This window comes from Bacillus rossius, chromosome 10, assembly GCF_032445375.1.
Source record: "Bacillus rossius redtenbacheri isolate Brsri chromosome 10, Brsri_v3, whole genome shotgun sequence".
In the NCBI taxonomy this organism is placed as follows: domain Eukaryota; kingdom Metazoa; phylum Arthropoda; class Insecta; order Phasmatodea; family Bacillidae; genus Bacillus; species Bacillus rossius.
In genome coordinates this window covers 47,646,563-47,661,585 of record NC_086337.1, presented here as the reverse complement: position 1 = coordinate 47,661,585, position 15,023 = coordinate 47,646,563, and the positions used below count along the sequence as shown (strand labels likewise).

General features: G+C 36.4%; 1 protein-coding gene across 1 annotated transcript; it reads left to right on the top strand.

Moving 5' to 3' along the window:
• Nucleotides 1-3,912: 3,912 nt before the first annotated feature.
• On the top strand, nucleotides 3,913-13,713 carry LOC134536093 (protein D3-like). Its single transcript, XM_063375628.1, has 4 exons — nucleotides 3,913-4,309; nucleotides 8,097-8,189; nucleotides 9,997-10,048; nucleotides 11,271-13,713. Exons 1-4 carry the CDS (start codon nucleotides 4,061-4,063, stop codon nucleotides 11,471-11,473), a joined length of 597 nt encoding a protein of 198 aa, XP_063231698.1. The 5' UTR covers nucleotides 3,913-4,060; the 3' UTR covers nucleotides 11,474-13,713.
• The last annotated feature ends 1,310 nt before the right edge of the window (nucleotides 13,714-15,023 follow it).

The window sequence follows — 15,023 nt, the reverse complement described above, 5'->3', positions numbered from 1 at the left end:
CCGGAAAGGGAGACGGCAGGGGAGAGGTAGAAAGGACGCACCAGTGATGCTACGGAATTCTCGTAACGCTATTTGTGTTTGTCTACTTCTCAGTTTTTGTAACTGCTAACAATTGAAGTTACCATATTTCTTTTATTTCATTTAAAGTATCTACCATTAATTTTCCGTGAGGAAAAGGGTTATTGAGTCGGGCAATAAACTTAATAAGCATCATTCATTTTTATGTGAATAGTGTGACTGAAAATGTAAAAAAGATGCATAGGCTTAAGAGGTTAGCTTTATAAGTGTAATTTATTTTTAGTATGTGAACACTATAGATTTGTGAGATAGGCTTCATAAGTGTAATTTAACATCATGCCTAAAAATAATAAAAAGGCAGAAGCAGATAACAGGTACTGTATTATCAAAGGCAATGTGGGAATTAAAACAGCTGAAAGAGACATCTAAAAGTGCCAGTGAATGGATCCGAGAGTATAGGGTGTGCGGTAAAGACATTTTTTCATTTGAGCTCATACCCGCATCCTTACAATTCTCAATTATTTTCTCTTGTTCAATAAAAAAATTCTAATAATTTATCTAGCTTTACCTAATAGGCATGCACTGTCACGCACACATTTTGTGTGGTAATAATATTTTGCTATAATTATAATAATAATAATTTTATAAAGTTAATAAGTAAAATAAAATTTATTTATTTCATTGCCATAAAATATGTTGTCTACTATAATGCAGGTACACCTTAAACCACACATTCAAGGTTTGATAAACCCTGTGTATCATTGAGATATAAATCGTCTGCTTCAGTGGACGAACAGACTGAATGGGTTAATAGAGGAAGCATTTAGTTTAAACCAAATTCATGATTATCATTTGCTGATAAGTGCAAGTTTTGTGATGCTTGTTTGTTCTTTTTGGTGACATCTCTCTTTCATCCAACCCATGCTGCCAAGAATTAATTTACTGTTTGTCTTGAAAATGCTTTAAATCTTTCATGTGTTAAAGGAATGCACTTAATGTAGACAAGATTGATCAAATGTGATCTTCTCCTGGAGACAGTATCAAGCTTCTATAGCTGTCAAGACCTAAAAATTATGATTAATAAACTTATGCTAACTTCAGATATTTTTTACGCTGAAGGACACTACTTATGTCAAAAAGAGATCTTCCACTAGATGACAGTAATTTGTTTCAATACATGAAGTGTTACTTGAAATTATAAAGTAATGGAGTCCTTGTTATAGCACTATAGGCATGTAGCTTTTACAAATGCTTTTTGAAATATTTCACAAACAAGTTTGAAAATGTGGATTTTGAAGAGCTTTTTTGCACGTTAGGTTCTCACTGTGTGAAATGTTTGTCACTGTGTTGGTACTTAGAATTTAGTGTATGTAAAAATTTTTTTATAAGTATCTAATAAATATGAGACTGTGTCAAACACTTGTGATTTATTATTTTATATCAAACTCTTCTAATGTCCAATTTATGATGAAGTAAAATCTTCTTAGCGTCTGGATTAAGGTACATAGCTTCACCCCAGTAGCAAAGAAGTATTTTGTGACATAGTTCACGAAAGCCCATGATTTAGATTTATAATATTATATGATCTGGTTTTCTTTTCTTTTGTAAAAATCTTCAAATACTTAATTAAAAATACCTAAGATAGATAATTTCTAGATGTTCTTTCTGTGAATGGGGTCTAAGCAGGAGAGAGTGCAGAATTTCATTTCAGGGGAGGGGGGTTTATGGATTGAACCACTTTGCCCACTGTTTGCTTTCAAATACTTTCCTTTTGTAGTGGGAATGATATATTTTTTTAGAATTTTTGGGGAGATATAGTCTCCCCACCTGTGTATGCCCCCTTGTTCTAAATATAATTTTTCCACTATTAAGAAAGAGTTTAAGGAAATTGTAACCAGTGGCATTTTACATGTGTGGTGTTGATGTCTTCAAGGAAAAGACAAAGGGATTACTTACACTATTTTCAATAGATTAAAGCATACCCAGTGGAGTATGTAACATTAAGGTGGCTGTGCGCAGCGCTCCAGGTGTAACACACCATTTACATCCACAAAACATTTCTGAAAATGTATGATCACGTATAGCATTTAAGAGCCATTACACTTGCATGTACAGTAAAGAGGAGGTCTGATGTAAAAAAAAATGTAAGCTAGTCTTTCAGTACAGTAAACTCCCTATTATCCGCACATGCTACGAAAAAATACGGCACATATGTAAATCTGTATTTTATTACAAGTAAGCAAATTTGAACTCTACTGACGAGTGTATTGTGTGCAGTATACAGTAAAATGCCACAGGCCCTCTCAGAACCCACGCAGTAGGCTGGCATGCGTTGCTATTTTTGTCTCTGTCACACTTTGTTTCTAGTCGTATGGTTGAGCACTTTAATGTTCACATTACTGAAATGTATTGTTTGTTAATTATTCAGTAAAATACTAGCATTTTAGTATCATTTAAAAATTTTTTTACTATTAATTATAACTTTTACTGTACATAAATTTTTAGATTTTTAAGTTCAAATTAATGTTTCCTTTTTTGTTTCCTATTTTCGGCTCTTTTGCGGATTATCCACGATTTTCATTATCCACGGTGGCCGTGCCACTTAATTTCGCGGATAATCGGGAGTGTACTGTAGGTACTTACCTGTGATGTGTAAGTATCCAACCTCGGTAACAAGTAAACTCATGTGTTCTATGTTGTAAATAAACTTATAATACAAAAACTCAGACACAAATTTTAAAGTAGGATTCTTTTAAAATAATGCAGGAGGTGATAGTTAAACCGTAAATAAAATAGTAACTTCTAAAATACCAAAATTTCTGGATGTGAATCCCATACATACTTTCTGCACCTGGCAATATCATTACCTGCTTGACTGTAAACGTTGTTTTTACACCATCAAACACAGATAACAATTAACAGCACAAAATAACCGGAAACTTTAAACTATTAGAAACGGCTCTTTTAAACACTGGCTTTGGACTTAATTTTTGACGAGGAATTTTATTAAAATACTGCCCGTCTTGTTGAAATTCACTAAAAAATTAATACTATAAAGTTTCTGCACATGTTAGAAGTTATACTTTTGTGGTATTACTAAATTATAAGCCTTAAACATTTAAAATCAATATTATAGCACTATGTATATGTTTGTGTATTTGTTTTTTCCTAAACAACTGAAATCAGCTTGTAACTCTTCCGACAAAAACTTTAACCTTATTTAGTTGATTCATTATTATGTTAATAAAAAAAAAATTCCAAATATGAGATTTGAATTTTGCCCTTTAAGTTTACCAAGTGCACATTCTATTGCTGTGCTTGTAAGCCTCTTGGGAATTTAAATGGAGAATATGTATTATTATAATGCCATTTATATAAGGTATTTTAAAATTTGTGATTGCCTTTTATCTATGACTATTTTAGTTAACCAAATATATGCCAGGGTATTTTCACTATCATAACATTTCATTTGGCACACCAATATGTCGGGTATGGCCCCTAATGTTTACGAAAGTGAATATATACGGGTTTATGTTGCTACACGTGGGTCCACCATCTTTGTGATATATTTACGTTCATCGACTTAAGTTCCGTTTTGACGAAATTACTCCTGCCGAAATCAGTCTACCAAGAGCTAAGATGTTTACACATTAAAAAACGAATCATATTAATTAATTGTTATGTTGAATAGTGTTAGTCAAGTTATAAACTTATATTTGTGTTATTGTGTTGATACTAAAATTTCCTTGGTACATAGTTGTGAAGTATGAGATGTTACCGGCAATCTTGAGAAACTTAAATTGACAACCGACGTAGAGGGGCAGTAATAGTTTTTTTTACTCGCAGAGCCAGCGACACCGGTTATAGGTCACGTCAGCCGCCGCTAGAGGCGCCACGTGGGACGTGGCACTGCGCAAGCGCACCAGCGGCTGCCCGATCGTTTGTTCAAAGAAGAAAAAGCGACGTGAATTCTTCGGAGGATAATTCTAGTGGTGGTGTTTTTTCTTTGACTGCCAGCTTCGAGTCGGCGCTGCATCGAAACATGTACTTGGCAATTGTTGCGCCGTTGTGGGCGGGCGTGCTGTTATTGTTTTGTCCAATCGGCGTTCTGTCGGCCGGGTGCACGCCCTACGCCCTTCCGGAGGATTTCAAATCCGCGTGCGACGTCCGCAACCTGCAAGTTATCAGCGCTTCGGGGAACACCATCGTCGACAATGCCAACTGCAACGAACTTTTTTCGAAATCCGAGTTCTCAACCTCGCCGTCGGTGCAGTTCGACGGTGCTGATCCCGTGAGTATGATTATTCACAACACACTGTTTAGTTTGCGGTTTATATTTTAATTCCATTATGTTCTAATAGATCCCACATACACGGGTCACATATTATGTGCATGCGAAATGATGCACAACGTTTTGGGATTTATTTTTAATAACGTATTGGTGCATGAATTCGTTGTATAGCCAACAGTAACAGATTTATGTTTTTTTTTACTAGGCCTTCTAATGTTTTTTTGCATATATTTTAAACTGGCGTGTAGTTAAATTTCTTGGAAGAATAAGAACTATTTTACTTGACGATTAGAGATTAGACATGATATTAGATGCATGATATTAGATGCATGATATTAGATGCATGATATGTAAGGTTATATATCTATGCCTAGCAATTGTAATTTAAGTAATGTGCATGTGCATGTCTTTATTCGAAGCTCTATGCATTTTCTTCGGTTCACGAAGTAATGGCTAAGCATCGAATGTGGCGCGGGGTAACGGGTTGTATAGCTGTAGGCTGTGCCAGTTGACCTCAAGGTCGTTGGACTCGGGCCAGATGTGTTTGCCTCTTGCGGTTCTACGCTTCGTAGGGGGAGGGGGGACCAATATGTTTTCTATGGTGTAATAACATAGGAAGACAACATTTTGTAATACCTTTGCCACCGAGTGGTATATTCTGCTCTAACTGCTTAATAATGCGCCTTAATTTTTTTTAATAAGTATCCAACATATAAAATCTATTTAAAGAAAGAACATTCATTGTTGCCACACGTGACATACAAGAATGTTTGACAACTTAATTCTCTGAAGAAATACACTACCTCATCTGGAATTTCGCACAGACTTTCCACCAATAAAATAATAAAATCTGGGTACGATCCCGAAATCGAAACTGGATCGCCTTGGTATAATGTTTTTCACGCTGTCGTTCTTTATTAACGCATTGACGAGTTTGACGTTCAATTTTCATCTAACAATTTTCCATGTGGCAGAGTTGTGACTAATTAAGGCAGTACTAATTTGTATCCGTGCCCTGCCCAAGATTCGAACCCGGAACCCTAATGGCGGTTTTTATCAGACTGCACTACGGAGGTAGAACCAGTGGGGGATCCAGGATTTTGGTTTGGGAGGGGCTTGACCCAGCTGAGGCTAGGCTTTATAATGGCAAACACTAAAACAATAGTGGACCCAGATGCTTTTGGGGGGGGGGGGGGCTTGAGCCCCTTAGCCCCCCCCTCTGGATCCGCTACTGGGTAGAACCCTTCGCCGCAAAGACTGGACGCCTTGCGCTTGGAGGCGAGTCTGAATTTGTTGCACCAGCGAAAGTCGCATTTATTGTCAGCTAATCCATTGCTAAGATACGAGCTTCCCCTCCCCCCTTCCCCCTAACAGGGAGAACCATTGAGAGCTTCTGCGACATTGTTTTCCAACCGTTCAATGGTGTGTGTGTATATATATACACACACACACACACACATCGTACATGGTTTTGTATAAAATTGAACCAAGCGCAAATTTGAAAAAATACTATTTAAAAAAAAGCAACGTAGAACATGGGCCGTGCGCTCCATAGACTAAATACGTGTATAGAGTTAGTCTGAATTAGACCGAAAACTTTGGCTGCAGGTTAATTAAGTCAAAATAGGTTGGTAACCTATATACCTACGGCTTATGGTCTGAAGTACTTTCCAAGTCTTGTATATGTCTTTGAAGTCGGGGCTGAACGACATTTTTTATTGTAAATTAGATAAAGTGTTTAAGATGGAACACTTTACGTGTATGAATTATGTTTATTGATGTTCTTCAACCACCGTAAATGTTATCGCTGTAGCAAAATCAATTCATTTAAATAATTGGGAGTTGCATCTTTATTTTCCACATTTTTTTTTTATTTTGGTGACGAGGTATTACTATCAATTATTCCAATGAAATAATTTTTCTACAGGCACAAAATTTGCTGAGGTAGAATTTTTTCTCAATTAAACATAATCCATACGCTCAGTTTTCCATCTTAAATACTTTCTCTATTATTAACAATAAAAAAATGTCCAGCCCCAACTCAAAAGGCGTATTCCGGACTTAGAAAACACTTTTGATCATAAGTTATAAAGATGTCAGCTTATTTTGACGTGATGAAACTGAAGCAGAAGTAGGCTAAAAATGGCCTACGATTTGCCTAAAGAACGATCTAATTCAGCTTAATATCAACAAAACCACGAGGTTTTTGTTTTCTAAAGTACACCATCAGACAAGTTTTATTTTAAATTTTAAACGCTGAGTAATTATTGGAAATAGAAAATATCAAACAGATACTGGTAACTGCCATAGCAGTATTTTGTACTGATAGATATGATAGGAATGTAATAACTATGATTTGCGTTAAGGAATAGTTGATAGTAGACGTGAAGGTTTATATTAGTCAAGTGTTGAACGGTATTTATGTTTGTTAAGTATATAAATAATGAAACACAAGAACATTTTACATGGATTTTAGTTCGATATTTTTGTTATTTTACTAACGGTGTAATTATTATTTATTTTTTATTCTTTATTTTTTAGATTTTGCTTTAAATTATGGAATTGCTAGCTATGAGAAAGAGGGAGCGAGAAATGGAGAAAAAACAAAGTCTTCTGATTGTTTATGTGATTATAATGAATGAAAACGTTATATATATATATATATATATATATATATATATATATATATATATATATATATATATATATATATATATATATATATATATATATACTGATGATAAAGGTTGGGTTGTGAATCCGTTTTGATGTCGCAGAATTTAAATAATTATAGGTGGTAGATTTGGGTGAGTCTAATGGCGTGTTCCTCAGTTCGTGCATTAACGTTGAGATAGCTTGTTCTTCCGACCTCGCGATAACCAGTTTCATTGCAAAGAGAAAACGCATTTACAGGAAAACTGCGGAGAAAGTTTAGGAGCTAGATTTCTGTCCCGGTTTCATTCTACCAATCCACGACTCTTTGTATTAAGGAAATGGATTTACAGCTTCAGAATATCAAGGGCGCGTCCAACTCGAAACGGAAAGAGGAAGGGGCAAAAAGGTTTTTGTAATTCAAGGTCTTTTGGGTGGGGAGGGAGGCTTTATGTCCCGTAATAATAAATATTCAAAAGGAATAACATCATTTATTTGGCGTGTAACAGTACCGCAAGAGTTGTAATCTAATGAAAAATCCTAGAGTTTTAGTTCCTATGACTTCTCAAAGATGACGAAGTGTCTCTGTTTCGTAATTATGTTCTTTCAAATTGTTGTTGTACCAACAACCTACCTGTTAATAAAATAGGCATACATCTGTTGTTTGAATATATTTATTTCGAAAGTGGCAGGTACATTCCCCCCTCCCCCTAACTTCCCCATGTCAGCTACCGTCCTTGATCCACTAAGAGGACAGGTCTCACCAAGTAGAAGGATAGGAAGTTGCCAGACCTTACTATATGACCGTGTGGTGGGCATCGAGGAATGACACACTCTCACCTTTTGTATGTATATGACCTATGATTTTATGTTATAAAAATTAATTTACCTCCTTTTTCGCTCAATTATGGATGGAATTTAATAGTAATATGTGGCCTATGTGTTAGTCCAGGTTATGAGCTAGCTGTATGCCAAATCTCATCCAACTACGTTTAGCGGTTCGGGCGTAATTGAGTAGTAAACATACATACTCCCAAACTTTCACATTCATAATATGAGTGTGATGATCAGAGAAATAAATTTGTATAAAAAACTTATTTGAAAGCATCTTACACTTATTGATTTTTTTTTTCAGGAAAAGACGTATACTTTAATCATGGTCGACCCCGATGCACCAAACCACAGTGAAGGCCAGTACTGGCTTCACTGGATTGTTGCTAACATTAAGGTAAGAAAGGCAGCCTACAGTTCGATATTTTATTAATGAATAGTAACTTTTTTTTGTAGAATAGACACATTGCCTATATATTCTGTTTCCGAATAGCTAGGACGTGTCCTTTAGTGATGCAGCCTTAGCTAATTATCCTATAATTTCGACTCTTAACTCAACATGGTGTATCAAAAATAAATTGTCGATGGTCATTTTTTTAGGTGTTTACAGATTCTTCGCGATATATTTAAAAGCAATATTTAAATTTTCACGTTATCAAGTTGATAAATTCGCAATAATAAATACACAGGAAAAAAAAAAGTGGACACCTAGTTGGCTGGTTCAACTACCCACTATTCATCTATGTTGAAGGAAGTATCAAAAGTTCCTGAAAGTTAACAAGTATAAGGATGACAGTGAATCTTCCAGCACCGAAAATTCTGCAATGATCCTTGCAACCATGAGAGTGTACCCCCCCCCCCCCCCCTTGAATTAAGAAGTCCCTCATTGTGAATTCCCGCTTACGCTTGTTAAATCGTGACTATAAGACGGCTTTGATAAACGTAAACATCAAAACTATATTATTGGGAAAAACTTTCTGATATTTTAAAGTTTTCTGCTTATTGCATGCTTATAGGCCAAAATATGGACAGTGTACAACATACACGCACCTTATCCAGACATGACTTGTGTCGGTTAAAACCCACTCGCAAAAAACTCTCCCCCTCGCCTCTTGCGAATTTCTGCGGGCCTTCCTTGTCTAAAGATTTGGGTCCCTGCTTGCAAATTTTCGAAAGGGTAAATAAAATTGGCTGACATTCTTTTCAACGTTCCATAGGTAGAGACCTGAAAAATTCGCGGGTTCATTTCGTGTTATGCTAAAATTCAAATAAGTATACCTTAGCGCTGCTTCTGCCACTGGTTCACTGTTAATCCAGGAGCAATGAGGGCCAATTAGAGACCCTCACTCATAGAAGTGTCGAATCACAGGCCATTCAGTCGAGACGACTCACAAGTCATCAGCCTATGAACAGTTGGCATTTGCCCGAATGTGTAGAGGATATTGGAGTCTATCCTGGAGGTCATTGAACCCGCGAATTTTTCCGGTCTCTATCCATGGGGAATGGTCCTTTAAATAGGTATTCGGAAATAGCTAAAGTTGCTTTGCTGGTAACCCACTAAATTATTATTTTTTTTTTAAAAGAAGAAAATAATGATGTAAATTTTATTTTCTGTGACTGTGTAATTCTGGAAATGTGTTCTAACCGTTAGCTTGGCTGCGAGTTGTTGGTCGGGTGCAGTAATCAAACCGGAGATTAAACGGAAGAGGCCGGCGTATCACGGCAGCACAGCAAATCCGGCCGGATGCCTCCCGCGTGCATTTCGGTCGCTCGCTTGTTTTCCTTCATTGTTTTTTTTTTTTTTTTTGTTTTTTGACATCAAACACGAAGCCAGAACTAGTCTTTAGATGGCATGCTGTGACGTAGTTGAAGTCACCTTTTGATCACCATCGCCATCCAAAAACATTGGTTGACCATGCCTCATGATGGTAAATAGTGTAAATTAGAATTTGTTACGAGGTGTGTCTTTTTAAACTTAGTTTTATTCTATACATTTAATGTTAGCTATTTAACTTGTTGATTACGTCAGTATTTTCTCGAACTTAACATGTATTATGGTTCTGTTGTTTCAATATAAATAATTCTAAAAAAATAACCCATGCAAGAGATGGAATGTGAACCCACGACCCAAGTGCTAGAAGTCAGGTGATCTGACTGCCAATAAAACAGAGACCAGCACATTTTATTTTATTTTTTATTTACAGGGAGCAGATCTGAGAAGTGGCAACATTGGATCGTCACACACCGTGGTCACCAGTAAGTACATTCCGTTCAGTATTATCTTAACTCTTTGGGAAATCAACTTTTAGAATTAATAAAAGTCACCGTAACTGCGTGTAGTTCAACGCAAACATAAGCTGTTTGCTAGTAGTAAGGTGGTGTCATTTACCGATGCAAGACTTAATTCAGTGATAAACTAGCCAAGAAAGGATATCTGAAAATTTTCAGCTCTTATACAACTAGGTATGTTAACGAATTAATTCTTTTGTTTGCGTTTAAAAAATTTTCATGTTCTAATTTCAAGCAGTTGTCAAGTTTTACTCGTTCAAATTAATCATTGCAATGGAAATATAATCATTAAATAGTGTAGCCAGCAATTTTCTGACTGGAAAAAAAACTACTATCGTTACATTTTGACTAGAAGAGGGCGGCACTAACCCCAGAAAAACTACAAGCATGTACATTGTAATTTTTTTAAAATGGAACAGAAATATTTATGTTAAATTACAGATATTTGTAAATTTACATTTACATGAAAACAACTGTATGACTACACAGAAGTGTTCACAGTAACAAGGGCCGTCGAGGTATTTGAAGGGGCCCTGGGATTCCCCCCCCTCCCCCCGGGAATCCTACAGATTTTCGCCCATGACCTAATCTCCTCTTCATCTAAGATGAAACAAAATATCATTAAATATACATACATATATTTGTAGTTTGTTATCATAACTTTATTTGAGGCAGATTTTCTTGTACAATGTCACCATGGCCAGAACTGCAAACGTGATATGAGCATATCCAATGATTTAAAATTCCCAGATGCCCTGCTGCCGGGGTAAATCCACGCATTAAAAAGTCTTGAAATGTGTGCCCGGGCCCAGGGGCGCAACAACAGGGGGGCGGGGTGGGAGGGGGCAAGGGTATTTTGCCCCCCCCCCCCCTTCTGAAACCTTGAAGTGAGGGCAAACGGGGGCAAAGAAAGTGCTGTGTAATCAATTTTTAGATACTAAAACTGCTTAAATAGCACCATTTTACACCTTGAAATACACATTTTCCTGGGGGAGGACCCCCCCCCCCCCTCCCAATCGCTTCAATAGGGGTGATCGATGATTCTTTATAAAAGGGATGTTGCCCCCCCCCCCCTTGGATATTTAGTTGTTGGCGGCCGGCGAGTACTGAAAGATTCCCTCGCCTTTGTTTCGATGTGACGGAAGCCCGCGGACGCCACAGGAACGGACTGCCCCCCTTCTGTCCGCAGGCTACCACCCGCCGGGCCCGCCCAAAGGCACGGGCCCGCACCGCTACGTGTTCCTGCTGCTGGAGCAGGCCAAGAGCAAGGTGTCCATGGAGTCCCCCGACAAGAGGCCCCGCTTCAACCTGGCCACCTACCTCAGCATCCAGGAGGGCAAGTTCTGCCGGCTGGTGGCGGGCGCCCAGTTCCGCGCCCAGTACGAGGCCTGAGGCCTCCTGTCGCGGCCTGTACAGCCCCCCCCCCCCCCCCGTCTCCCCCGGGGGGGTTCTCTTGTCGCAGCCTGTACAGCTCTGTATCCCGCAGAAAACATATCGAATGAAACCCCCACACGGGCCTGTAACTGTTCTTTTTTTCCCCCCCTTCGCCCGAAAACAAAAAGGACGAATTCTTTGGAAACTAGTGGACAAAAAGGGTTCATATGTAATTCTTCAAGTATAGGGCTGTGTTGATAATGTTTATAATACATCGATATTAAATGTTAAGAACAATTTTTTTTTAAATTTTAACATTAAACATGAAGATAAATGATAATTTTGACAAATTTTAAATAATATATTTTTTTTTTAACTGTTTAGATATGTTCACTTTTATTTACAAAAAAAAACGTTCTGGCAACTTTTTAGTAAAATTCTCTCGTGAAAAAGTAAGTTTTTTTTTCTGTTTGTATACCATTATAATGTATTTACGTTGTATTTAATTTGTGAGAGGGAGGGATCAAATTGTAATTTTACCCGGGCCTAACACTGTTTTGCACCGTCACGCCCTTGTGGCGAGCGTTGTGACTTGCGGGGTTGGATCCGGCATGCCTTGCGTGACTGAAAAGTTTAAGAGCTCAGTCGATACCCGAATATTCAATCCTGGAGATCACGTGCATGTCCCCAGTGTTTGCCTTTAACCATTGAAAAAACAATTGTCTTAGTACATTAATCGAGCCAGAATTCGCAAGAGCTCGTTGTGTGACGTAAAAGGACGTTCATTGTTTTGGTTCGCAATATTTTCTTTTGTTCATGAATTTCACTCCCTCCATTTACTTCATCACGGCCTCACTCAAAACTTTCTAGCCTTGCCAAGAACCCGACGTTGATACTGTGAGATACACAGTGTTTAACAGTGGCTTGTGGTCCACTGAATTATATACATATACAATGTTATTGTAAGCCACGAACTACTAAATATTGAGACACAACATATATAAATATTTTTTTGGGAAATAAATACCGATAACATATATTTTGGTTTCTGATAAACTGTTTTAATCATGTTTTTGTACTGAGGCTGCGGTGTGTATAAACTTACAGATAATGTTTGTTTTTTTTGTGATCAAGATGAAGACTTTGTTACTGGGTAAACCTTTGTAATGATTTAATGCTTTATTAATAAGATATAATACCTTTATTATGATTTTTTGTTAAAATTCATATGGGATATTTTTTTTGTTCTTAGTTGTTGGTGTGTGTATTTGTTAGTTTTGTACACGGTATCTGGTGATGTTTTATGTTTTGGTATATAAATAAATATTTTATATATTATTTACCGCAAAACAAATCCTATCCTACTAACCCAATCTTATACTACAAGTATAGGTACATGATGAGTCCGAATTCAACAAACTTCGGCTGCAAGTTCATTATGAAAAAGTAAGTTCAATTTTTTTTTGTTCTAAGGGCATTCCAAGGCAGAAAACTTGTCGCTGTTGAACGATTTCATTGAAATAATCGGAAAAGTTTCCTGTTTGGTTACCGCTGTGGGTAAATAGGCTATATTTTGTTGGTTATATTTGATAAAACTCGTAAAATCATTTTCACTTTATATGTTATTGGTATTAATGATTTGAATATCTGAACATTTTTTAAGGAAGTTTCAACAAATACAATCAAATACATACCGATCGTTATCACAAAACAAAGGTATAATAAGAAAGTAAATTTATGTGAATTCGCGTGACAGCAATTAAGAGTTTAAAATGACTAATTTCAGCCTAAATGTAATATGTGTAGATATATACTACATTATGTATGTCCTGTTGGGCTTATGTGCGTTATGCGCAGGCTGGTTATTACTGCGTTGGGTATTTTAAAAGCATTCACTATGCTCAGCAACGTCAACAGTAGATAATATTCAATAAACAACTATGCATAACACTTGAGAACTAAACAGCAACGATGGAAGCTATCCTAACTTTATAGTATACGGGGAGGAAAAACCAACACAGTAAAATACATATTTGAGATTATTAAAATAAAAATTTATAAACTGTTTGAAATGTAACAATGTAAGTACACACTGATTATATATGTTGACAAACAATATACACTCAGGATAAATAATCAGTATAGCTATGAAAAACTCTAAATGACATTTCAATATAATATTTAAAGTATGCTTTGGTCAAAATCGGATGTCAGAACTGTAGCAGGTACTCTAAAACCTGATAATATACTGGATTTATTTGGTTACGCACATGTTTGTTACCTTTTTTCTCCCACAGACACTAAATTCAGAGATAGTTCAAGTGTTATATAAACGCAAAAGATAGAATTTAAATAATGGTTAAATTTCATTTTGTTGCTCTGACTAGTCAGTTCAGGTTAGAACATAAGGTCTTTTCCTCTAAAACTCTGAGTTTAAAAGTGTCCTTTCACTGCACTTTTGATAAATTATTAAAAATTAAAATATTTTACTCTCAGTTTTCAGAGCTATTGTCACAAATAGGTGGAATTATCTGGCTTATGAAAATGTTTAGTTCATTTTAATTGGGCTTGCATTTATGGAATAAAGCTCTTCCGTCACTCACGTAAAACCATCACAATCACGATGGATGCTATTCTATTTGGCTAAGTTTTACAGATTTTTGTAGCACTTGTGAAGCTGCATTCCCTCATGATGGCGTACGAACGTTTTCATTTTAATCGTTCAAAAGTTCCACGTTTTTGAATCGTCGCCACTCATTGGTGCTCTACTGCACTGTCGTCACAGTCACAGCAATTGACGCAGCAGACACGAAACGAAACGTTAATAATAAAAAGAAATAAGTTCTGAAATATCTGTTTCTAAAATAAAAATTGATGCCAATGTTCACATTTAAATTAAAAAAGGAAATAATAATCACGTAAAAAAGTCATTGCTTCTTAGAGGGGTATCGGTAACATCAGATGGAACTAGTCAAAACAAACACTATGTTCATAAATAGAGTCACATTGTTCAACACAAATTATTGTAGAAAATGTCCAAAAATGCACAAAGTCAATAAAATAATAACTAAATTGCTAACGCATCATCTATGCGTTCGTTGCTCACAGATTGCAGGTCATGTTAAATAAGAAACAGCAACAATGATGTGGTCAGTGGCAGGTTTTTTTAATTTAACGGTCCTTTAAAGTTCAAATCATCTAAAAATAACCTGGTTACTATGGGGACGGGGATAGAAATGCGCGAAGCGAGCGCAATTACTTTTACACTTTTACTTGCTAAAAATATAAATTATTTTTTAAATAAAATTTATGTTGTGAAAAATAAAATATTAAAATTCTGTCCGGCTGGCTAATACAACGCGAAGAGGCCAAACGTTGATTCTTTCCAGATTCGTCAAAGACAAATGAAGTACGCAAAATCGCAAGTTTATACCTGCAACCTGCGTGTTTGAATTCGAACTCGGGCTTAGTTTTGGTTTAGAAAAGTGTTTCCTTATTTAACAGAAATAATACAGTATAAAAACTATAACGACTAATCTAGTTGGCGTTAAAGGAACTACTTAGTGAA

Excerpts from the sequence above, each read along its gene's own strand:
- LOC134536093 (XM_063375628.1), top strand. The coding sequence starts at position 4,061 with ATGTACTTGGCAATTGTTGCGCCGTTGTGGGCGGGCGTGCTGTTATTG. Across the intron at positions 4,310-8,096 it reads AGTTCGACGGTGCTGATCCC|GAAAAGACGTATACTTTAAT; the intron begins GTGAGTATGATT and ends TTTTTTTTTCAG. Across the intron at positions 8,190-9,996 it reads GGATTGTTGCTAACATTAAG|GGAGCAGATCTGAGAAGTGG; the intron begins GTAAGAAAGGCA and ends TTTTATTTACAG.